This window comes from Aythya ferina, assembly GCF_964211825.1.
Source record: "Aythya ferina genome assembly, chromosome: 20".
Classification (NCBI taxonomy): Eukaryota; Metazoa; Chordata; class Aves; order Anseriformes; family Anatidae; genus Aythya; species Aythya ferina.
This window is the reverse complement of record NC_140318.1, coordinates 4021793-4047117: the sequence shown is the minus strand read 5'-3', so window position 1 is coordinate 4047117 and position 25325 is coordinate 4021793. Positions and strand designations below refer to the sequence as shown.

At 41.7% G+C, this 25325-nt stretch overlaps 1 protein-coding gene across 22 annotated transcripts in view; it reads left to right on the top strand.

Annotated features, from left to right (window-relative positions):
* FNBP1 (formin binding protein 1) overlaps nucleotides 1-25325 on the top strand; it is a 96495-nt gene that overhangs the window by 43504 nt on the left and 27666 nt on the right. For all 22 annotated transcript variants that reach the window (XM_084493976.1, XM_084493972.1, XM_084493963.1 and 19 more), the window contains exons 5-9: nucleotides 4960-5022; nucleotides 5753-5857; nucleotides 17767-17895; nucleotides 19651-19797; nucleotides 24791-24988. In XM_084493976.1, coding sequence (XP_084350102.1) covers nucleotides 4960-5022; nucleotides 5753-5857; nucleotides 17767-17895; nucleotides 19651-19797; nucleotides 24791-24988 — 642 coding nt within the window. The remainder of the gene's footprint in view (nucleotides 1-4959; nucleotides 5023-5752; nucleotides 5858-17766; nucleotides 17896-19650; nucleotides 19798-24790; nucleotides 24989-25325) is intronic.

The following is a 25325-nucleotide window of genomic DNA, read 5'->3' as shown; positions in this document are numbered from 1 at the left end:
CTGCTGGCACATCGCCAGGCAGGCGTGATCCTGATCTGCTACTTGTTTGTCTTGTGCAGCTGATCTAGCCTTTGTCTGAGACACTTGGGTTTTAGTGCTCTGTAACTGATTCCTTTGGCACACACCGCTCCAGGAGACGATTCCAGTCAAATTCACACCAGCTTTGGCTAGATTCCCATTCACCCACATCTCAGGGGAGTTCAACATTAAGAATAACAATGTTCACGGTGAGGATTGCACAGGAGAACAGGGCTGTGCCACAATATTAAGAAGTAGCAGTGATGAAAGTGTGCAAAGATAGGCACGTATTTCATGTCATTATTCACAGGGCTGTCTTCTACTACTGCTATTACAAATGAGAGCGATAAGGCCTCAAGAGCGTGTTGTTATTCTTGGAAACAAAGATCTCTTCTCAGGCCATTTCCTGTCTTTTGCGAGGAAAGGAAAAGCATTTGACAAGGCTTTTTGCGAATTAAGCTGGGAAAATTGAGAAAAAAATGTTCACTGACTTCCATCTCTATTTATGCTTTAGACACTGGTAATTACTTTAGGAATCGTTTGTGATAAAAGCGTTGATAGTGCTTCCTTTTATCAATAAAACTACATTGCTAGGACTGACTTTGCATTGTCTATCAATGTGAGCCGAGGACGCAAGTTACAAAAGTTAAAGGTAACTGTTTTTTCAATATGTTATCTAGCTTGAACAAAGAAAACAGAAAAGGAAATGTGTATGTGTACGATATCTTTTGAAAATTCTTGCCAAATGAACCAAATGCTATGCTTGAGTTTATTTTTATATATTATAGACATATTTAATAATCTGTATTTTTGTAATTTAAACAGACTGTAATGTGCAGACCTTAAATTTAACCATGCAATCAATTGCTAAGAAAAACAAGACATTTTAATTTTTTTAAGCCTTTCATAAGTAAAATATTCCCCATGATCAGGTTTTGGTACAGCATGAGCACCCATGCTGTCATGCTGGTCTAAGTGTCTGGAGCAATCCAGACAATTTTTGGCTGAAGTTGCTGTGTTTTACGCTGTTTTTTAGCAGGTCTAATGCTTGGATGAAGTGTTTTTTAGGGAAATCATGAAGTCAGTGTGGTGATTGCTAGCGTAAGTCTCATCAATATAGAATAAAAGGTGTTTTGGGGAGATAATGAACACTTAAAAACCTGCTTGCAGGTTTTTGTGAGAGTGAAGGTTGTGAGACAGCCCCCGTAAACATCTGAAAATTCTGCACCTCATTTCAGGGGTAGAGGGTCAGTATGCCTTTTTTTTTTTTTTTTTTCTTTTAATTTGCGAAGAACACTTTCCTTGTTACACGTTACCTTAATTTTCTTCTGTTGGGGTTTTGTAATCCATTGCACTGATTTTATTAAGCCAGCCATGTAGTTAAGAACACTGATTTCTCTGGAACTGCTCTTTCTTGGGTGTTTCCAGTGCTGTGGATATAGCAGAAAGGAGTCTGGAGGAAATCGTGGCACTTAACCAATGCCACCATTGCAAATGTCGTACTGGCATGCTTGGAGTGTGATTCATTAACTCAGTATCTTGCTTAGAGCGTGTGAGGTTTTAAATGGAAAGTCTGATTAGAGTGCATTAGTTTGGATGTTCAGTGTGGGGGGGGGGAAAAAAAGAATCTGTTGTCAAATTTATTACTGAAATGTGTGTGACTAATAAGGAATAGTAGCTTTCCATACGATTTGCTGAATCATTTGTCAAATTCCTATTTGCCGAATCTCCAAGTGTAGAATAACCAATCATTATTTCATTTGATTAGGAAAAAAAAAATCTTTAAATTAGAACGTGTATCTCGAAACCTTGTCAAGGACAAATTGATCTTCTTTTATTTTAACTTAATTAAAAAAAAAAAAAAAGCTGGAAGGCATTTGCTGTATCAGAAGATTTTAAAGTCTGTTAAAGGAAATGAGTTTGCGGAAGTTGAAGATAGTACAGGGTTTGAGGAAACTGCACGCTTCCTGTATGACTTCGAGCAGATCATTTAACCAAACTGTCAATTTTTTTAACCTTAAAGTGGGAATAGTAAAGAAATGTAGGTAGCTGTGGTAGCATTTGCTACCTTTCTTTGTTGCTTTGTATGAAAATGAGGTTTTGGAAGGCAGAAATCATCCTTTGAGTGCAAATGATGTGCAAAGCCAGAAGTACTCTCAATAAATATTGTATCTTTCATCACGTATAGCTCTCTCTCCACTAGCAAATACATGTATGTGACAACACAGCGAGAACTGAGGGGTTACAAATATATTTAGAAAATGGTTACAAGTGAAATCTGCAAAACACAATGAACCTGCGTACATCAGACTGTCACACGACATCAGTTCCTTGGTTTTGCTGTGTAGTAGTCCTCAGTAATGCCCGTTGTACATCTCATTGCTCATTCCTGTAAATGAGCTTCACAAAAATGTAACAAGGTACGAGCAGCATGAGGTCTTCCTGCTCATGCTTACTGCTCTCGTATGTACTTTGGCCAGCTTGAGGTTTATTTTACAGGGAAGACAAATTTGGAAGGAAGATGGATGGCTCCTGCAAAAATGAAAATTACGCTGTTGATTAACTGCAAAAACTTGGTTTAAAAACTTCATCTGATATGCTTTAGATTCTGGGTTCATCCTTCAGCCCCCACATCCACCTGTGTTATGTTAAATTAACCTGACGTGTTGCTTTCCTAGGGTTATGGGTCACTGCCAGTATTAGGTTTCAAGCAGGCCAGCTGTTCCCAGATCCAGTCCCTTCCTACACTCCAGCGAAGTCAGAGGCAGAGCAGAGGGAAGCACACAACCAGAGGACGAGGGAGGCTGCAGGCAGGAAGTGCAGTGTGGAGACGGCCAAGTAATTCTACTTGCAGCTTCACTGTTAAAAATTTCCACATATTCCTTGCTCATTAGCAAAATGTTTAAAAATGTAGTGTTAAATTGCAGTTGTTCCTTGGGACTGTTTTCTTAAACTCTTAATTACAAAAGCAAGCTTGAAATCAGGAACATTTCAAGCCTCTAGCAAGGAAGATGCAGCGTCTCAGTCACACGGAGAGTTTAAGGGAAATGGGAATGTACAAAAGGAACCGAAATCCACATGGAATCTCCCCCTGCCACCCAGCAGTTTCACAGACGTGTTTGTTTTTAAATGTCACAGTGCGGTGACTGAGGTTTTGGAGAAGCCTAGCATGGATGGCAGAGGTCTGATCTCGTGAATGTTGTCAGAGCTAATGGCAGAAGGTGGCTGTCCTGGCCTTCAGCTGCGCTGCCCTGCTGGCCTGGTGCTTCATGCTTGCTGGCCACGATAGGTAGGAGCGTGGGGCAGAGCTGGGCACTTCCCGTGCCCCTGGTGAAATGTCGTGCCTCCATTCTCTGCTTCAAGAGCTTTTGTGTAGAGAAGGACGCTATCCAGAAGGTTAAAGCTGTGCAGTGTCCCTAGGTTTGTCTTACAGCCAGGCACCTCTCTGTAACAGCAGGCGTTTGGGGCTGCAGGGAACAGTGTCTGGAGTGCTGGCAGGCTGAGGGGTTTTGTGATTTTTAAGGCAATGGAAGACTGTTGGACATCCTATGAGAGAATTGCAATCTGGGGCCTTTTTGCTTCTCTTGAGTAAGGTCTGGCTTGTCTGGTGGAGGCAGAAAGGTGCTACGACACTTCCTTGCTGCACTTGCTTCAGAGACCTGCTGCTCTGACAGAGGAAAACGCTGGTTGGTTTAGTGCAAGATGCAGAAAACCAAGCAGCGCTGCTTGTAAGCAGATTCTTCCTGACCTTGGTGGTTTGTGGCAGGCTGCTGTCCTGAGATCGGAGCTCTTCTAACAGGCTGCTGCCACCGCGTTAAGTTAAATCTAATTTCTGATTCCACGTGGGACACTATATGTGGCTTCTGGTGAGGTGCGGTAGGGTTACCTGGCAATACCAGCCCTTTATTTTTGCAGTTTGAAGCCATACCTGTGTTTGAGTAAAACATCCTCCTTGCCAAAAAATAATACAGTGGAAAGGCATCTCTTCATATTAGTAGATTGCTATGTTATTTATTTTGCAAGGTGGCTTGTAAGGAGAACAGCCTGTTCCAGCAGCCAGCTGGGCTCTGCGTTCAAATCCCCGGTCTCTACAGCTGTGTCCTGGGCTTGTGCAGTGGTCTTCAGCAAATTGCTTGTCCTGAGGAAAAGCGAGGCATGGGGGGTAATACCTAAAGCATATTGGATTCTGATGAAGGGCATTGTGTAAAGGCTAAGAACTGTTATTTAAACAGGCTGTCATTAATGTAATTAAGAGTCTTGCCCCAAAAGGCATGTCAGGAGATGTTCCTTGTCACTTAGCGTGTAGCTGACAGCTCATATTTTGGAACTTTTGTAATACCATAATGTGTGCACACACACAGTGTGTGGGAGAGAAGGGTTTGTGGAGGGACCCAAAGTACTGAATACCTCCCCAGAGACATAAGCAGCTGGCTTCACAAGCACAGTCAGAAACTAGAAGAGGTTTGTCTGGTGAGTCTGAATGAAAATCAGGATGAACATCAGTTGTTAGAATGTGTCAATCAAGGGCATATTGGTAAATTCCATGCAGAGAGAAATTTTAATTTAGAGCTAATGTACTGTCAGTAATCAAAAAGATCCTATTCAGCTGAAAGTGCTTCAGATTTCATACTATGGGAAACCAATAATTATGAGATACAGTGAATAATACAAGGTAGAATTGCTAAAGGGATTAATTAGACTTAGACTAACTAACCACTATAATTGATGCAAATATACATCTGTAGCCTGCTGAGACATTAGATAGTCGTCATACACCTGCTCAATTTAGCAGAGCTGCAGAACACAGCTGTCACAATCATTTCTGTTTTATTCTGGAAAATTCTATTCTATTCTTCGTATCTGGAAAAGAGCTCCTTGAACATAATTGGCTATTTGTTCTTTTGTTGTTCAAAATATTGCCTTTTATCTTTTTCTAAACAGCACTTCCACGATGGCAGAAAGGCACAACAGCACATTGAAACTTGCTGGAAACAACTTGAAGCCGTAAGTGGAAATTTCCTCAGATGTGACATTTAAATCATTTTTATACAGTTTTTCATAGAGATGGTTCCAAACTTTGTATTTAGAATATGAAAGGTGTGTGGATAAAAGCTGAAGAAATGTGATTTTTAGAACTTTGCTGTTTTAAATACACTGGTAGGTATGAAAAAGGTCTGTTTAAATAGTACATTTGGCTTTCCATGGGATCTATGTGTAGGGTGAGTAGTGTTTCATTTGATACAACTTGAAAAGTGTGCCAAGAGTTGCTTGAAATGCGTAGTCCCTAAGGATGCTATTCAGATATTCCTCCATAAGCTGAATAGTTTCACCCTGCATGAATAAATCAAATGTGACCATCTCTTTAGTAAGGTGCTGCTTCTCAGAAACAAATACACTGGAATTTGTGCTCAGCATTCATCACATGAACCAGTGAGAAATTTTAGGTGCAGGAGAGGATAACGAAAGGGGATAAAGGTAAATGACAAATCCTACTTACAAATAGCAGTGAAATTGGTAGAGTGAAGCAGTCTGAAGAATGGAAGAAAAAAGATGTGTTTATGGTAACTGTTATTAAGTTATTCAGTGTAAACAAGCTAGTCCTAGAATCTCCTGACAGTTGTTACAGCAGATCAGTTTAGGGTCAGTTACTGATTTTAGGTAGAGTTTTAATTTGTGTTTCTTTCCCATGCTGAAAGATTCTTCTTTTTTTTTTTTTTTTTTTTTTCCTTTTCAGAGTAAAAGGCGGTTTGAACGTGACTGCAAAGAAGCTGATCGAGCACAGCAGTATTTTGAGAAAATGGATGCTGACATCAATGTTACAAAAGCAGATGTTGAAAAGGTAAGCCAGCGGGTGGAGAGGCTGTTTGTAAACATGGATGAATAGGTTCAAGTCCTCAGTCCCACTGGTAGTATAAATCTTCTGAGGCTTACTGCCTCACTGGCCAGTCCATGTGTTAATTAAAAAAGGGAGAGCTCTGCAGGGAGATGTATTGGCATAAAAATTATAAACACACAGTCAGATTTCTTCAGAAAGATGATGTCAGAATTTAACGTAGCTGACATGGCTCTAAATACATTTATGCAAAATCGAGACCCCAGAGTTTTTGTACATTCAATCTTGTTAAGGCTCCCTGCATCTGAACGTTTGCAGTTACCCAAACTTTGATTCAGGTGGACAAACTTCCTGCCTTCTTGAGCAACACCTCAAAAATGGCCTGATGCCATTGGCTGCAGTGACATAATATCAGGATTGTTGTTCAGAGACCTAGGTTTACAGCAGGACAGCTTTTCATGTTATGGAGTACCCTGAAATCCCTGCCTGTCACAGATAGCACGTAGCTTTTATTTGTAAGTTGCTGTCTGGTTGCAGTCGCACGTGGCTTTTGTACATTGATTTTGTGAAGCTTTTGAACTGATGTCTAATTTTAAGCATAGATTCATGTTTCAGCATATCCATTGTGAAATACTTTTTCTTAAAGCATCTTTCTGTACATCCGATTTTGAATTAAATTTAAGTTTAAATGTCTCAGTCAAGTGAAGTACCTGTATCTTAAGAAACCAAGGGAGAGGGAAAAGGTGTCTTTAGCTTGCTTCTCTTTTTGATATTAGACATCTGCTCAGATAATTCAGTAATGTAGACCAGAAACACCCCATTGTAATATATAAGGATAGTATTCGCTGAAAAGTTTGATCGACATAGGAACAAAATAGTCAGAATACTTGAACAGGTTTGTTTCTTTAAAAAAAAAAAAAAAAAGCGGGAGTGAACATATATCAAATACTTTGTTGCAGAAGTGTGAAGTGAATCTTTTATAGTCCAAGATTGTCCCTGTAAGAAAAAAAAAAAAGTAGGTTTTGCTCTTCAAGAAGTCTGCTTCATTCTCTACTCAGTTAATTCAATCCTAGGAAGCTATGAAATACAAATTTGCTCTACATTTGTGGGATCTTAAGAAGTTTCTAGTATCATAGTATCCAAACTGCTATTAGAATTGACAACAGTAAATGAAAAGACAGCTCAGGAAAATTTCCCAAAGTGTTACTGAATATTAAAAGGAACAAACAGCTTTGTGGTCTTGCCAATTGCTTGGCTGTTAGTTGTAAATTCACCCTGCAGATTTGATTATCTGTCACCTGGATTTGGCAGCGCACTTTACAGATGAATGAGTGCACAGGGTTGTCAAACATGTAAGGCCCCACACAATTTTTTTCTGGCAGACAAGGATCATCTCTGCTTTATCTGTATTAAATGATTTTAAAATATGTTTTTTCGCAGATGAAATTAGGACTTACCTGAGATTTTTTTTTTCAAAGCTGAGGTCACGTCAAAGGGGATAGAGAGACATGGCTCACTGTTTCAGGTAGGGAGCTGGAACTCATTAGTCCTACATCAGTTCCTAATGCTGGCCTTTTTTGGTCAGCGTGGAAGGATGCATGTTGGCAATGTATGCTATAGATTTAGGTACATTCTGGGAAGCAATCCTTCCTCTGCTGCTCTTTCCCTGTAAAGTGGAGCAGAGGGGCTTCTCAGCTAAATTTTTCTAGTTCTTTAGTGCGTCTGTTTGTAAATTACTTATTGCAAAATGAGGCTCAGTGGCATCTTGAAAGACAAAACTCTGCTGCAGCTCTGCGTGCTGGCTAATCTCTGGAGAAGGCATTAGTCGGCTTTCCAGCCAGCCAGTGGAGTAGATGGAGAAGGAAAAGGTTATCAAAACGAGTGGAATGTGAAATAATATTACTGAACAGAGAGAACAGTGTTTTCTAAGTGCATGTGTTAAACTGGGTTCATCCATGCCGGGCTCTGAATAATGCCCTTTCTTTGCTTCCCTCGGCCCACGTGACTGGCTCTGCCTTACATAAGGCTCCAGTGAAAATAGGATATTGTTTGCCCCGCGCTGCTGCCGGGCAGCTCTTGCAGACCTGCTCCAGGGAGAGATGCAGAAACCCCGGGGTTTCAGCTGGAGCACTATGATGACTTTTCCCTCCTCCTCCTATTGCAGCAGTTCTGATTTCACTTGCCCCTCACAGCTTGGCAGCTGCGCTCTTGCTCCCAAAAATCTGTCTGGCCAGGAAAGCAGACGATTTGGCTGTGTTCGGAGCCAGTGCTATTCACTTTGGCGGAACAAGGTGCTCTTCGAGCAGTGGGATCGTTTGTCCTCATTTCTTGGGCTTGAGATTGACACTTTGGCTACTTCAGCTTCTACCTGCGAATATAAGCAGACAGTAGAGTTATATTTTGCATCGCGCATTGCAGGGTAACGGAATTAAAATTCTGCAGTGATCACAGTGACACATGCAATCAAAAGAATGTGCAACTGCCTGATGCACCTCATGCTCAACTGTATGAGGATCTGACGTGCTCTCATCTGTCAGTCTTTAAATAGTCGTAGCCTTTGACGACTGCAGCAAGAAATTCGGTGCTAGCGCTGCCAGCTACCAGCACTTAACGTGGCCTTGCTGAAAGGAGAGCTCTTGGCATTACAGTGTGCTATGATTAAGTAACCAGAATAGTGGCAGAGAAGCTAATTAGGAGTTACTTTCCTCCTTATTTCTCCAGGACTGCTTGGCAAAATAACAAAGGGCCTCAGGTGTGTGCTTCGAGGCAGGGCTGGATGTGCATGGACATCTTTAATGGCAGCCCAAACCGCTCCTGATTGCAGGGGGCAATGCCGTCTGTGCTGCTCCGATGTCCAGCGTGGTTCCCTTCATGGGTGCAGCCAGCCAGCCTGGGGTTGAGCTGAGGGAGCTGGGTGTTTAGCTTTGCTTCCTCCTGTCTCCTTTTTTGGTGTTAGTACCGTGGAGCAAAGGGCTGTGCTTAGGTTTCGGCAAGGGTCGCAGGCTTTGCAGGGGAGTGGGCTCCAGCACTCGAGTTCCCCTCCCTGGGTTTGCACGGAGTCTCTGAAGTGCAAGCCGCCAGCATTTGTAGGGGGAACGTTGGTGTGAATGCAAAGCGTATTATGCTCAAAGCTTTTGTCTGCTCCACTTAGCAAAGTCAGAGCGACTGTGTTGCGAGCAACTGCACTGCGAAAATATCCTTATAAAATAAATAAATGGTGGAACGTGCTGATGAAAACACTGGGCAGGCTTGTAGGTATCACTGTGAGCTTTAGCTTTGCTTGGATCGCAGTGGGATGTGAGCTTTCAAAGCAGTTCTTTTTCAAAAAAAAACCACAGTGGAGTTGCTTCAATTTTTTGACCATTTGGGGAAATGGTCTCTGTCACCAGCGCAGAGGCAGTGTACTTATAAGGAAGTGCTCTATTGTTTGTTCCTTCTCTTTAGAGCTGCAATCACTAAAAAGCTGACATCTTTATGGGATAATGTGGTACCCAGCGGTGCCTTTGCAGACTTCTTGCAATAAAAAAAAAAAAAAAAAGAAAAACAGCTGGCTTCTCTAAAGGTTTATTTTCAAAGTGGATTTTTCAGAATTTGTTTTTAAGGAGGAAGTGGTTTGGGGCCAACCGTACGAGGGGATGAATGCTTTTTGCATCTTGATTAGCACAGAAGTTGAGGGAGAGGGCAGCAGCTTGAGGTAGCCTGAGTCAGGCAGGACCTGTCCCTTTGCTGAAGAGTAGCACGGTCATATGTGGGGGTCCTAGGTGATAATTCTGCCAGAAAACAACTTCAGCTGTGAGCCCCAAAAAATGAGCTGGGAGTGAGTTCCCAGACTGCTGTCCTGAAGTCAGGGCTAATCGTGCTGGTTTATTTTTTGTTCTAGTTGTGTTCGGGGTGTTCCACCTTCAGTGGTTTTATGATTGATGGAAACGTCTTGTAGGTTTTGAAAGTAGTGAGAGACTAAAAGTGCAAATTTGACATGAACTCTCACAAATCAAAAAGGTCCTAACGTTGCTCGTTCTTGAGGTGGGATGTTTGTTTTGCTCTGGAGGTTTTGACTGACTGAGTTCAGTATATCTTCAACCTACACTAAGAAAGGCTGGGTGAATATGCTTTCTTACACGCTTACTGCTTTCTTACCCAGTCAATTTTAATGCAATGTAAGGAGCCTGTATCGCCCCCCTTACCACAGCAGACGTCCATTTACATTGCACTGGAAAGTCATGAGCTGAAGCACTGGCAGAGTTGTACGGAACATAGATGAAGAAATACTGCTACTTAGAAAGATTCTTGGAATAAGCTGATCTTCCTGCCTTTGCGAATGCAGTTACACCGTCAAGTGTTAAACTGCTTTTCCAGCAGCCAGGCTGCTGCGCTGCAGGACGCAAATCTCTTCATTAAGAATTTACACATCCTTACAATGAAGGATGAACTAAACTATTCTTAGTTAGGCCCCAGAGAAATCTCTCAGCTATGCTTCAGCATATCCATACACTGTTTGCAGCATGCTTCGTCAGAGGAGCATCAAGTCACAACGGAGCAGGATAGAGTGAGCATCGCTGAAACCCTGCATGCAAGCCACAAAGGAACATCTCCAGCTCGGTGCTGGATTGTTGCAAAGTGCGTCACTGAGGTTTTAGTCAATTAAGGCTGTCAGCAGTAAACTCTGCAGCATAGCCAGAGACTGTGGGTGCCCTCCTTCTGCACACCATGACTACTTAATGAGCCCAGTTTTTCAGGACCTGCTGAGTCATCTGCGCTGTGACAATTAAGCTTGTTGTATTCTTCCCCTGGCTCATCCGACTTGAGGCACCTACTGCCATACTGAACTTGTCAGCGGTTGGAAAATGTAGTGCCGTGCGAGGGCGATGGTAGAAGCCGGAAAACCTCGACAGTGTTTGTGTCACTAAGACAGGTGAGGTGTGTGAGGCTCAGTCCCAGACATAGTTCCGGAGAGCCCTGTGCATTTCTTACTTAGCTACATGCTGCATAAGGCTTCCCCACGTTCTCTGCGTGGTGCTGAGTTTTCCTTATGTTTACTAGGCAGTTGTGTTTCTGTTGCTCTGCTGTTGGAACTGACCGAACCCTTGTGTGTCTTCAGTTCTGATGCAAGTCAAATTTCCCATAAATTCAAGGGCAGTCCTTTCTCAGTAACATGATTTAAAGCCATTAGATTCACACTAACATATTTTCTCTAGTTTATGCAGATCCCAATCTCCTTTTTGAGCTGATTCTTCCTAATGGGCATTGTAGCATGTAGGAAGTCCCTCAGGATGGTCATTTGCATTTCTGGTAGAATAAGCCTTGTTTACAACCTGCTATCAGCAACGCTGAGATGATACAGCAGCTGTTTCCCTTTTGGACTCATGACTAATTTATGAGCTCTGATTTCTAGTCTATGAAGAGTTAATGACCCTAGAAGCATCATCTGGGAAACTATAAATACCCTTATGTATCCCATACAGACGCTGTATTTGGTGTTAAGAGATCAAGAAGCAAAAATGCCAGTCAGTTTTAGTATAGGATTAGGAAATCCATCTGAATGTGTTCCCTCTTAGCGGTACCCGTCTGCAATAATGCCCTACGTAGCAATTTGACAGTTTCATAACAATGCAGCCCTACTGGACAGCAGATTGCTGAGTGGAGCAAACAAGTCACAGAGGTAAAAAGGGGTTGTGAAGGGGAGGTTTAAGAACAACTCCTGAATTAAGGATCAACCACCCTTTGAATCAAGGCGTAGGAATTCTTAGCTAGTGCAGAGCAATTAGTTTATGCTATATGGTTAAAAAGCTTGTCTGTAGTTATTCTGTCAAAAATATTTTGACAGAGCTTTTCAGCTGTGTCAGAACTAAGGGAAAATGTAGCAGAGACCTCAGAATTTGGCTGTTAAGTTTGTGAGCTGTTCAGTTTAAGTGAATGTGCGGTACCCATAAAGTGAGGCGTTAAGGCTAGCAGAATCATATGGTAACTGTCTTCAGCCCTGACTATTCATCCTGCATTGGCAGTGTTTATAAAACCTTTGTTGGAGAGAGATTACTAGAACCATGCCCAGTATTCAAAGTATGATCTAAGCAATGTATTATACAGTCCTGAAATAAGTTCCATTATTTATATTCCATACTCACATTTATACACTGCAGAACTTAATTGCTTACGTTAGTACAACTGAACAGGTCTCCAGAAATCATTTAAAGTCAGCCGCTGCTCCAGACACCTCTCTGGTAACCTCCTCCCTCAATTCCAAATATTCTTCTACCTATTGTGCAAACACCTCGTTCTTTTGTAATCAAGCAGACTTTTTAAAGCATCCTCATGGGACTGGCTTTCTCCAAGCTGTGCGGCAGGCTGCTGGTGGAGATTTGTCCGTCTGACCCTCTTGCCCATTTGACTCTTTGGTCACCCAGGCAGTTTGCATATTTGGTGTTTGTGATGTGAGAGTGGCTGTGGAAGGAGACAAAATTTTGGATTTGAGGCACGGGTCTTTTTGCTAGGGCCTTGGAGCAGTTGCAGGACTGGTGGCATGAGTATAAAGCTGACTGACACAGCTAGGTGAGTCCTCGTTGCTATTTAATTTTTTTAGTAGTGCAGCTGAGACCAGTCCAGATTAACAAAAAAGCTGTGCAAGAGCCTTGTGCAGGGTGCTTAGTGTTGCGCTCTCAGCTCTGCTAGATGTGGCCCACCCTTCTCCTTAGAGTTTTGGTGGTTTGTTGCTTTAGTACATCTCTTATTAGCATATGCTTCGGTCACCTGGCAGAATGAGGTGGGATACGGGTTCACCAGATAACTGTCCCTGAGATCGGACCATGAAGATTTTTTATCCCATCACCTCTTGCTTGTTTGCGTGTTTCATTTGACCAAAGGATTTCAAGGATTGGCAGGTTGTCATGAAGATGATTTTTTATACCCTTTTAATATTAAAAGTAAGGATTTTTCTTCTTCCTTTCCTATCTGTTACTTCGCACGTCCCGTTCTGCCTTCTTGCTTTCAGGGAAGCAAATTCTGAAACTTTTTTTGCGTGCCAGTTCAGAGAGACCAAACTGGTTATTGTAAAATAGTAAACAATGGAGCTTGACTTGGAGGCTATGTAAATCAAAGCCTGAAATCCTGGCCCTGTTTTGAAGTCCATGGCAGAGTTCCCACTGTTATTAATGCTTCTGCAAATGCTGCCAGTGTTGCTGCTACCAAGAGACGCCCCACTGCTGTTAGTGATAGTGCCTGCTCGCAACAGAGAGCAGCAATGTGAGCCTGGCTGGGTGGGGAGGGTCAGAGCCCGCAGCTGAAAAATCTGTGAGCAATTGAAAGCATTCCTGACATTGGTGAAGTGCTTCTGAGTCTGCCTTTATCATTAACTTATTTTGAAGGGATTGGACGGTCGACGAGGGGTGAGGGGGGGATTTTTGTGTTTGCGTTTCAGTCTGATCTTGGATTTACCAAAGACAGATCTGTTTTGGCAGGCAGCGGCCTGGCAGTGATGCATCTCACATGCTGTCTGGGTTTGTTGGTGTTTTTCAAAAGAGGGGGCAGAAGAAAGCAAGTTACACCAGAGTTTTGACTGGAAACTCTGCCATTCTGGACATGAGCAACGGCTGAGAAGCTGAACTGTTCCACTCCGTGCAGATCAGCTTAATAGCAGCCAAAGCTTTTTCTGCCCTTTTCAGTTATTCATATCACTCCCACCATAACAGCCCGGAGGGGCTGCATTTTTTGTCTGTGTAAACCCAGAAGACAGTGTGTCCATTGAGTCTCTAGCTGTTTCTGGAATGTGTCTTAGAAATTGTTCTCAGCAAAATATCCTTCATTCTTTTCTGTAGTGAAGACTGAAGTGGCAGAAAGCGTATTTTTTCTTTCTCCTTTGCTTCCTTCACCTATATCTTTCTCTAAGTTACAGAAAATAGTGCTTTGGTATGATTGTGTTCAGATCTCAATTGCCATGGCAGTGGAAGCTCTAAGCTTACCAATATACTTGCTGCAGAGCTGATGGTGCTGCAGATACTGGGCTGTCCTTCGCTCTTGGGAGCGCTTTTCTTGATGAGAAGTGCAGTAGCATATGTGACCTTCTGGTTTTATTGCTGCCACACGAGTTCACAGAAGAATTGCCTTAACAAAAATAGACTTTGGAGGGGAGGTTGTGTGTATATGCACTGCACGTGTTTATCTGGGGACTAAAAGAGGTTACAAAGGTGTGCTCTGGGGGTGGATGTGAATTTCTTTAACAAGTGCGTACAAGATCTGAGTATCTTTTGCAAAGAAAAGCAAAATGTTTTTCTTCCCCCCAAATCCCTTAAATACCCTTTTCTGCTTTTTCATGAGGCTGAAAGTGACCTCACTCATTTTTCCTTTCAAAGGGAAGGGTTTTTTTTTGTCTTTTTTTTTTTTTTTTTGTAGTGTTACAAGTACCTAGTCCTGCCTTCTGTTTTAACCAAGAGTGACCTGGCAGTCTGTTGATCTGGATTGTGGTTTCACATGTGGTGCTAGAAATCCAAGCTCCTGCTTGATCATCCCTGCACAGTAAAAAGGAGAGTGTGCGTTAGCTGAAAGCTGCATCACCCCGTATCTGAAGGCATGGTCTGGTTTTCCAGAAACTGGGTATTCCAAAGCCTTCTCTCCTGAAAATGCTGTTCAGAACAAATATTTTAACATTAATTCTAAAAGCCTGAGAAGTATCTTCTCTGAAACTGTTTGCATGCAGAAGTGAGCAGTGAAGAAGATAAAAATAAATTTTCTGTGAAGCTTAACTGTAAATTACTCCCGAAATAGCTCCTGTGACTGTGCAGCTTCAGGCCACTGCATCCATTGCTCTGAATGTGACACTTAACGTCGTCGACTCATTTTTATCATTGTATGCTTCAGCAGAGTGCAGGAGCCTACTTATAAAATGTAATTCTGCTAATACTAGAAGTGATGATGTTAGAGTAAGTGACATACTCAAATGAAGTAATAAAAAAATGTAGACTCTTTCATGTTTTTATTTTAAGAAACATACCTCATTGGAAAATATTTAAGTTTGAAGTTTGCCAAATGCATTAAATGGCCAGGAGAAACAAAACATCACTGGGGCTCTCATACAAAAACTTTTGGTTTTGGAATGTACCCAATTTTACTTATTCATCTGCTGCCTCCTCTTATTTGGGGCCAGTAAGATAGTTTTGGAAACAGAGCATCTACTCTTGTATACATTCAGCTCAGGGTTACCATACCCCACCAGTGAGCTTGCTCATGAGAATGAACTCTGGAGGCTTAATTTTTGCTGGCTCTGACTGGAAATGTGTAATAGTGAATTTCTTGCTTTTCTGTTTCAAAAATAGAGTCAAGGGACAAATTCCTGAGTTGCACTACATTTTAAAAAAAAAAAAAAAAAAAAAAAAAAGCTAAGAGGGACTGGGTCTTCCATAGAAGTCAGCTCAAACAATGGGCTGCTCTTAGGTAGCTGAGGAGAATGGGCCTCACAAATGAATATTGATCTCTGGCAGCTGGGACTTGAGGAAGGGGCTGGGAGACAACCGCACGTTAGTCTTCCAGCTGTCAGCTTTCCATGGCTGACTTTGTTTTGCTCGTGTGTTTGTGTTTAGTACAAGGCGATATTGTTTTCCACTCGGGTTTAACATAGCTATAGATGAGTGCGTGGATGATAAGGTTCAATAAATCATATCAAGCACTTGGGTAGAAAAATGGTTTATATGGCTGCTGGAATTTCATTGCACCAGGTAGAGTTCCCGATGCTGCTTCCTTTGCAAGAGGGAGAGACAATTAAAACTCTTGGGGAACAGGCAAAGATGCAAGTTTTTATACTGGATTTATTTATTTGGTCATAGTCACAATCTTTTTCCATTTGATGCTACTGTTTCATCTCCTGTTATGCACTTAGTGCCCAGCATTTTTTCATTATGCTTGAATTGTTGTTTTTGTAGAAAGAATGTGAAAGGAGATCTAGGAAACTCCTTCAGTTGACTGCACTTGCAAAAGAAATAGCTGAATTGAGGCAAAATAAATTATTAGGTGAGAGGTGTGAGCTGGACAAGTGGAAGAGAAGCCTATTTCTTTTCAAATTGAGATTTGAAACCTTTTGGCAGAACTTGTTAGCTTCCAGTTATGATTACTAAAATGTTCCATGATTTGGTATTTCATGGATTTATTGTCAGGAAACTATTGTCTGCTTGGAACAGTTCAAAGGCTAACCCCTCTCTGAACTGTTTTCAGTGGGAGTCCACTTCTTAGAATGTATTAAAATTATTTGTTGTACTGTTTTCCCTGAAACACCCAAAAATACTCTAACTAATTTTTTAAGGAGTCTTTCTCTCTCCTTTCTTAAAGGGGCTATTTTGAAATTTGAGGGAGTGATCAAAACCTAATATTTGCTGGATACTTGCAGGACTGTTCCAGGGCTAGGTAGACAGCAGAGGGTGACAAGGCTTCAAGTGCCTGAAAAATAAGCGCAAACAGGATGGATTATGGATTAGATATACAGCGCCAAGAGGCAAGGCTCTTGCTGGCTTCACTGTAGCAAGGATTGGTCCACAGCCATGGAGCAGGCTCTGCTGGGGCAGGTGGCAGTGTGAGGGGCTGTGTGGGAGCTGAATGAAAACGGCTCTGGATGGTTGGATGCAAATTGTGAATGAGCACGAGAGGAGAGGCTCAGCAAGTGACCACGGGGTAGGGAGCGAAGGCAGGTAGGTGCAGGGAGCCATGTGGGAAGGGAAAGGAAGGAAGAGTTTCTGTATGAAGGCCAGCAGCAAGGAAGGAAAAGGCAGCTAAATTAAACAGATGGGATAGACAGCAAGGGAATAATATTGGGCACTGAAACAGACAACAGAACAGAAGGCCTTGGGAAGCAGAACTGTAAGGAGAGTAATCTGAAAGTACGGGAGGGTCAATCAGGGACAGATTGTTCTAAGGCAAGAAGTGAGGGTAGTTGCCCAGTGCTCAGCTATGCTGGGTAGCAAAGCAAATGATCTGTGGGTAAAAATAGGAAGGTAATCGTGTTTCAGCTGCTCCTTGGGCTCCCCTGTCTTTGCACACCGCGTGCCAGCTCTATTCAAGGAAGTGCACATAAAGGACTTTGCAGAGAGTACAGTGGGGACACAAATTGAGATGTTTTGTCATGACTATGTTGGCTGGAGGGTGTGAAATCAGACAAACCATTTGTCCCTCCCCTTTCTCTAAAAGATACTGCTAGCCAATAGGTAGGTAGCTCGGTAGAGAAAAGCAGGTGCCAACAAGTAGGGCATACAGGGGATGAAGAAGTGTCCCGAAGTGTCCTCAGAAAGCCTCTGCCCCTAAGGGGGCTACTAGAGGGGCAAACTTGTTGTGGTGTTTAGTCATAGGTTGTATCTTCATGTAGTATGAAGGGAGACGGTTTATGGAATGCAAAATGATTGATGGAACTAACATATTGTAACGCAAAAACAGGGTGGCAGCTCCAAGCACAAAGGGACACGCACTAGCTGGAGGAAGCAGGCACTGCCTTCTGCTAGATCTGTGGCAGCAGGTTTGTTCTATGAAGATGGCAAATGACTAGAGATGTTCATTCTGAGGACGCAGCTGAGCTGTGAGAGCTATCATTTCGTAGGCAAACTAGGAGCACAAGTCTTTCATACGCCAGATTTTGACCAATTTAACCGAAAATTCCAAATAGGAACAGGCAGGAATGTGTCAATTCAACAGAGGGCAAGGCCCTGCCACATTTAACAGAAGAAAGAGGACTGAATCCCTGGGGTGCACACTGCAGACCTGTGTTTGAAGTAGATGAAATGTTTCACACACATCTGTGTATAGGAGTAAGCCATAAGTGTAAGTGTTCAGAGATCCATATGCTAATGTTTCTGTGCTGCCTACTGGTAAGGATGGTAAGATGAGGAGTAATGCAGTGTAATTTATTTCCGTGTAGTGGAAGTTATAAACTACTTTTGGCATTTCTTTAGGCGAGACAGCAAGCCCAGCTGCGACATCAAATGGCAGAAGACAGCAAAGCAGAATATTGTTCCACTCTACAGAAGTTCAACAGTGAGCAGCATGATCATTACTACACACACATACCAAACATCTTCCAGGTAAGACTTGCTGGCACTGATCTAGCGTAGCTCATATACTTGTGAAAAAAAATAAAGGGATGGATTGCACGTTGGCCTGATTCTATGATCCTGTTTTATTCTTTGGCTGTTTTGTCGTTGTTAGCAAATTTTGTACACAGTCTGCTAACCCAAGTGATGGAGAGCTTGGGTATGTAAGTGTGCCTTTCTCTTAGGAGGAAGGCAACATTGAATTGTCATGACAGATTACAGTCGTCCTTGGTATTGTCACAATTTTCTGTATTAAACTCTTGTGTCCATGCAGCTGGGGAATGAGAGCATTATTTGCATTGTTGGAGCAGGAGGCAGCTGGGCATCCTTACATCTATAAAGCCTCACAGTCTTTATAACCTGTTTTGAAATCAGATTTCACAGATGTTTGCAGAATTATTGGGGAGTTAAACTCAATAGTGAATGTCAAAGGGCTTAAGCACGCTTGCTGAGTGTGTCTTACCATGCCTAAAGAAAGACTGTAGAGAAAGTACAAATTGGATAGCTTTTTTTGTTCTGACTGAAGATCTGAGTGTGTGCTTGGCTGAACAAAGAGATTAATGTCATAGAACAGAAGTTCTAAATGACTGTTCCATTGTAATGGGTCATGAGAGTCAAGAAGTGGAAAAGACAACCTCTTTAAGGGAGAAAATGTCACATGCTTAGCATCTGATCAGAAATAACGGATACTTGCATAGCAAGCAAGCATTTTCTTATCCATAACTGTAGCTTCTCAGCCAAATGGACACCTTCTCTTTTGTTCACTGTATTTCAAGCCAGTATTTTGAGATAAATTTTCCATGGCATCATATTTTAAATTCTTCCAGTATATTTGTATTTAACCCTAAATCTGAAAAGTGCTCTGATTTGTAGATGAGCATGCTTAAAGTAGTGCAGAAGTTTCCTTTTCACTACCAGTGCTCTAAGAAGCTTTATTACTTTTTCGTAGATGGTGAAATAAGGGAAAGAACAGAAATTCTTTACAGCACAACTTTTAACTGTTCAATTTTTCATTTTGTTGCTTGTGTGTTAGTCAAGGTAATGGGGATTTCTAAGTTATCAATACTCAGGAAGAGTCCTGCAGTCTAATGTGAAACAGGCAGTTCTTGTTCATGCCCTTCTGTATCCTGTTTTATAATCTGTTTTAACAGTGTTATACTACATCCCCCTTGCCTCTGTTCTAAATCAGAGATCCATGGAATAGGTGCTGGAGGCTGTGGTGTTGAATCCACCAAGTAACGGGGAGCACATGTTGAGAAACACTCATGTAAACAATGTGTGATGCCCATAAACCAAAAATTACCTTCTTGGGGGGAAGGAGGGAAATCGAAATTTTTTTTTTTTGTTCCCTTGGATTCTCCAGTGGAATGAAGATGAGCGCTTTCACAACATGTTGTGGAAAATGGAAGAGAACTTCTTGTTCCGGAAATTATATTAACAGCCTTAAGAACCATTCTTACAAACATCTAAAGCTGGGATTTTGACAAATCAGCATTTTTCAACATAAAAAGTTAATTGAAAAATTCTCAGTAATAGTAACAGATTGCTTTTAGAGTGGGATTTAGATGTTTGAGGGAGTGATACCACTTGCTGCCTTCATGAGAACAGCTGTCCTAGTTTGTCTATTCTTAAAAACATAGTTAAACCATACATTTTTAAAGCAGCCAGTGTTTGCTGGGGAGAAAAATTGGTTGAAACTGTGAAGCTACTCTCGATATTTGATCTGAATGAAATCTAATGTTTTAGAAAATACAAGAGATGGAGGAAAGAAGAATTGTGAGGATAGGTGAATCCATGAAAACTTTCGCAGACGTCGACCGCCAAGTGATCCCTATCATTGGAAAGTGTCTGGATGAAATTACAAAAGCTGCAGAATCAATTGATCACAAGAACGTAAGTGTTATATTGCTTGGATTGTTAATTGCTGTCATTAGTACTGATCGCTTTGTATATGGAGATTCAAATCCTGGGACCAAACCACAGTGTGAGGGCTTTATAGTCACAGAACTAAAACAAATGGTAGGCTTTTGTCCCAGACTGCTTTGTCTGAGGTAGATTATCTCCTAAGACTTCTTACCATCTGGAAATGCCACGCTCTTTTTCTTTTAGGAATATTCTTTCCTTTTGATAGGATAATGATTTTTTGAAATACTGTTATTGAAAAAAGGCTTCGGTCTAGAATATGGGAAATGATGGGCATCAAGTATCACTGGTTCTTATTCTGATAGGTTCTATATCTAATAGTCAGCAAATGGACTGTTGCAGGAATGTCATCTTGTTACTCTTAAAATAATGGAATTATTTAAAGTAATGGCTACATGAATTCTTGCAGCAACTCTGGCAAAATTTCTATTTTAAATTGTTTATTTGAAGAATTGAGGCTTGCTAGCAATCTGTAAATCTGTAAATGAGCTCTCACAAGTCTTGATTTCTGAACGTCATTGTCGGAGTAAAAACAAGCCTTCCTGATGAAGGCCGATGAAGAGTTGGGCTGAGCTTGTTGATGTACGGTTAGCACAAGGGTGAATGTGTTTCCTATTTTCTTTTCAGAATGATCTGCTCTCTTTGTAAATGAAGTCTCTGCCTCCTCTTTCAGCCCTTCTCATGGATCACATTAGTGCTTCAAATACAAACAGCATGTGTCTTGCTGGCTGTTTGAAATTCCCATACGTCTTTTTCACTGGAATCTTTTCTAAGCTATTCAGTGCCCAGAGCCTGGAGACTGCAGTTAATTGGCAGCATGAGCCTGAGGCTGAGGTTTTGAAATGAATCCCCTACTTTTTGCTCAGCAGTTGCTCTCACAGAGAGCAGCATGAGAAACCAAGGACTCTGAAAGTTACTGTTTTGGGGTAGGAGAAGGGGAAGCTGGGGAACAGATTCCCATGTTTGAACAATGCACCCTCTTTGGGGTACAGTTCTTGGTGCTGTATGGTGAAGATTGTGTTGAGGAGAGATTCATTCTTAGGCCTATCCTACTCAGATATTCAAGCACAGTCTGAGGAGAAACTCAAAAACCACTTAAGCTAGGTGTTGGAACCAGCTTCACCGCCACCACTGAATCTTCTGCTCAACTTGGTCTCTCTTGCACAGAAATAAGTCAGACTGCTGGCTTACGTGCACAAGTATGACATTAGAAAAAGGTATTTTGAGCATTGAAAACCAAGGGTTCTCCTGAAAACACCATGCTAACAAAAATGGATTTAACCAAAATTGTTACATCTGAACAATTACAAAGGGTTTAGTGTGTTCTGTCTGAAAACAGATTGTCCATAAATGTTTCTTCTTTTCTTAAAATATCATTAAGGACTTTCAACCTCTGGAGCAGAGCTTTTTGTAAGAAATTGTAAGAAAAATTCTAAGAAAGAAGTTTCAGTTCTTAGACTACTGTCAGAACAGTTTATTTTCTTTGAAAGCCCAAATTGAAGGGTTTCTCCTTTGCTCACCTTTTTTGAACCTGAGCATTTTTGGATAGGCAAGTCACTAGATCTGAGCTGTAGTCAGCTTTGTAAATGAGGTCAGATTCCAGGAAAGTTGAATGCAAGGACAGCTGGTGATAATAGAACTAGTACAATGGTGAGCAAAACCAAGAGCCTGCTGAGCAGGAAAAGCTTTGTGTGAAACTCTGAGCCCACACAGACATGTGTTACCCAGCTGGGAGGAGATCTCCAGGATCTGGTAATCATAAACAAAAGTACAGTATCACCAAACTTGAAATGTATGAGCTCAGAGCCTAGGGTACTGACAAAAGGCAGTGATGCATCTGGAGTTCTTACTTAGCTCCTTATTGGTACTCTTTGGTTTTATTTTCACTCTTTTTGTCCAGCTATCACATACAGAGTTGCTAAAGAAGTGGAGAGGTAAATGGAAGTTCTTTTTTTGGTAATTTCAGAAACCAGGGCTTTAAATGGAACAGCCACAATTAGTATAGAAGATATATTGGTCAGAAAGAAAATAATTACAGAGAAAGCACCGATTCTAGTGTTTTACCTTATGTACCAAATGTGAGTCAGCTCTAGCTGAAAGGGTGTGAGAACCTGCAAGTTCTGCAACTTTTTTTTGCTGTCAGGAAAACCTTACCAGCCGATGGAAAGGCATTATTGTTTTAAGAAGGGGGAGAAAAAAAAAAAAAAGGCACAACCTTGCACTTCGTGTGGGTATCTCTGAGCTTTCTGATAATCCATTTTTAGCTTCAGGTAGGTTTATTACAAACACAGACCTTTGGAGGGATTCCTGTGGCATCTGTGAACCACTGATCAAGATTGTGTAGTTCTGCAGTAGGTCAGGACATAGTTCCATAGTCAATCTGTAATTGTGGAGGTGCAGGCTGCTAGCAACAGGTTTCCTTTCTACAGCCAGCTCTGTAGGTGCTAGCAGGAGTCTGGCAAACTATTTTTTCAGGGCCTCTATTTCATTAGATGTCGTTGAGAACCAGAACAATATATTGGAAAAATTTAATTATTCTCTGCAGCTTCAATATGACAAAGTTCTGCCTCATGCCCCTAGCAAAACGGCCAGTTGTTCAGGCTTAGTTAGGGAACTGGCAACTGTGCAAGCAGGATTGCTTTCTGCCCTCACCAAAGCGTGTGAGGGCAGTAATATCAATGGAAACTGGCTGGATATAGCTGGGAACGCTCGTTAGCCTTGTGTTTCTAATGCAGCTATAAATATGCTGCTTTTCCATGTCCCCTTTCTAATAACACGGAGGTCACATTGCAAGGGTGAGCTGTGGTGACTGCTGAGTGAACCTGGGCAGAACTGGCTTCTGAAGGCTCCAGCAGCAGATAGAATGAATTTGTTACGGATCTGGGAGTTCCTGTTATGACATTATCTCTTGGTGATATATGGAGCATGCTGCATATTTTTAGCTCCATTGTAGTGGAAGGATGTTTTGACGAAATGGAAGGAACACTGTACAGTTAAGAAAAGAAAAAAAATGAAAGGCTCTAAGCATAGCATGAAAAGCCTGTAAAGTATTGTATGGAACCTCGTGTGTGTTTGTCACTTCCTTCTTCATCTCGTCTTCATGCTTATTGTTTAAAATCCCTTCAAATGCTTATATCTACAAAAGTTTTAATGCCAAACTGGGATGAGATGACGGAGAAAGCGGTGTTTTACCTCCTTCAAAAGTTCTGTCTGAATTTTACAGTGCACCTAATAGATTGAGGATCTCAAGCCTTAATTTGCTACGCAATCCCCTGGATATTTTTGCAAAGCTTGTCTTGTAGCAGTGATTTGCTTAATTGTGTCTGGCCTCTGAGTAAGTTTATATCCCACTAGATTTTTTGTGAACACTGTTTTACCTACGGACATGAGCAGAAGCTGTGAAATGCCTTCAAAGCAACAAGTTCATCTTTTTTCTCTGAGTAGAATGATGGTGCTGTTCTCTGGAGGCTAATGAGATTTTTGTGTGCTGTGGCACAGTTCCTCTAATGATCTTAGAGCGAAAACTGTTAGAACAGTATTATATAAAAAGCTCCCTTCCCAAGAAGTTGAGTACATCAGAAGTAGAAATCTTTTTTATTTTATTTTTCAGAGGCCATTAGATGCATTTGGCAAGCTGAAGTCCATATCTACATTTATGTATAATTAATTGTTTGTGAGCCTGAACAGGAGAAATGCTATATGTTGGTTTTTGATTCATTTTTTTCTTCTGATTTAAAAAAAAAAAAAAAAAAAAAAAAGCAAAACCACTGCAGAGTGTACATCTAGTGCTCCTAGTGGCACCAGAAGGGTACAAGGCTTTAATGACAGCACTGGGGTTACCAGCCACTGCAGCACCAGGGTGCCTGGCTGCTCGCGGGACCCTGGGCTGCTCCAGTTGTAGGATAAAGCTCGGAAGATAAACTCCTGCCACTTACTGTAGCTACGTTCACAAGCACAGACCAGTTAACTCGTGCCAGTGTGGTCACTGGAGGTCAGTTAGACAGGAGCATTAACTGGGGCTTTCCAGAAGCTTGCTTACAGCTGCATGCCCAGCAATTCTGGACCTCAACTTTGTTATGAGTCTCTTATCTGTTCAGTTACTGAAGCAGGATTTGTCCTCTAGTAAGTAGAGTTAACAATAAGCTCCCGGGCATTTTTACCAGTGGACATAAAAAAGAAAAAAAGCCATTACAAGGGGATTGTACCAGAACTTTGATTTTTTCATGGGAAACAAACCAGGGTCGCTAGGTTGAGGTCAGGCTGCAGCTTGTGGAAGGCTGGAATAAGGAGACCTGAATTTGCTCTTCCTGAGCATCCTCTGCAGTTAGCTACAATGACTCACGCTGTAATGATAGTGGTGTATGGTTTGCTTTCCTGAATAGACTGTAGTCTTTTTTTTTTTTTATCTGTTGGTATTTTAAGTAATGACTGGTCTCGGTGATACCTTTGCAAAAGGAACTAGCATTTTGTAACACAAATTACGGACTATTTGAGAGCAAAGGTCACCTGTGTTATTTCAGACTCCTTTTTGTGTTCTATTCTGAAACTGAGATTGTGGCCGATTATGATCTCAGTTGCAGCATGTTCTGACTGACACAGGCTGGGTTTCTTGTTGCTTTTTAACTTCACTTGCCACTAAAATATCTGGGAACACTCAGTTATACATGGCAGAGTGCCTTGTTTTGGTGGGCTAATGCTCTCTGCGCATCTTTTTGAAGCACATCATGGTAGTGAAAATAGGTCCAATGAAAAATGCCTTGATCTTGGAGCAGAAAGTAGAGAAACTCATCTCAATCCCAAGTTCTGGGAGGGTGTCGATTTGCCAGGATGAGACTGGTCCCTGTGAAGGTTGTTTCCCTCAAAGGCAACCTTGTTTGTCCTTGTACTGGTCTTCTGTGCCACCAATTTGATGACAGCCTTCATCTGAGGTATTTACCTTTGTACTGGATCTGTCCCATTTCAGGATTCACAAATGGTAATAGAAGCCTTTAAATCGGGGTTCGAGCCTCCAGGAGATGTGGACTTTGAGGACTTCACTCAGCCCATGAAGCGGACTGTCTCCGAATCCAGCCTTTCAAACTCCAGAGGGGATGGGAAGTCGGAGCCGAAGTTTGGTGGCAAGTCCAAGGGCAAGTTATGGCCATTCATCAAGAAAAATAAGGTACTGACTTGCAAACTTGAGCTTAGGGCTAGGATGTTTGTAGTCAATAGCCTCTGTCTTGTCTAGTGAACCTGGCAACTGCAGTTTTTTAAAGAGAACTTTAGTTTCAGAAAGTGAATAACTGATGTCTTACTATGGTGTTTTGTGCAAGTCTTTGGTTAAGTTTTTTATATCTGATTTTTTCTTTGTAATTTCTTTAATTATGTTGCAGTTTTTATATTAATTTAACTTTGGTTGTCGTGTCTGTGCCATGGTCCATTCCTGTTCCTAACTCAGAGAAGGAGTTGTACGCCACTTACGTAGTGTCACGTGTGCTAACTAACATTGTTACTTCGGG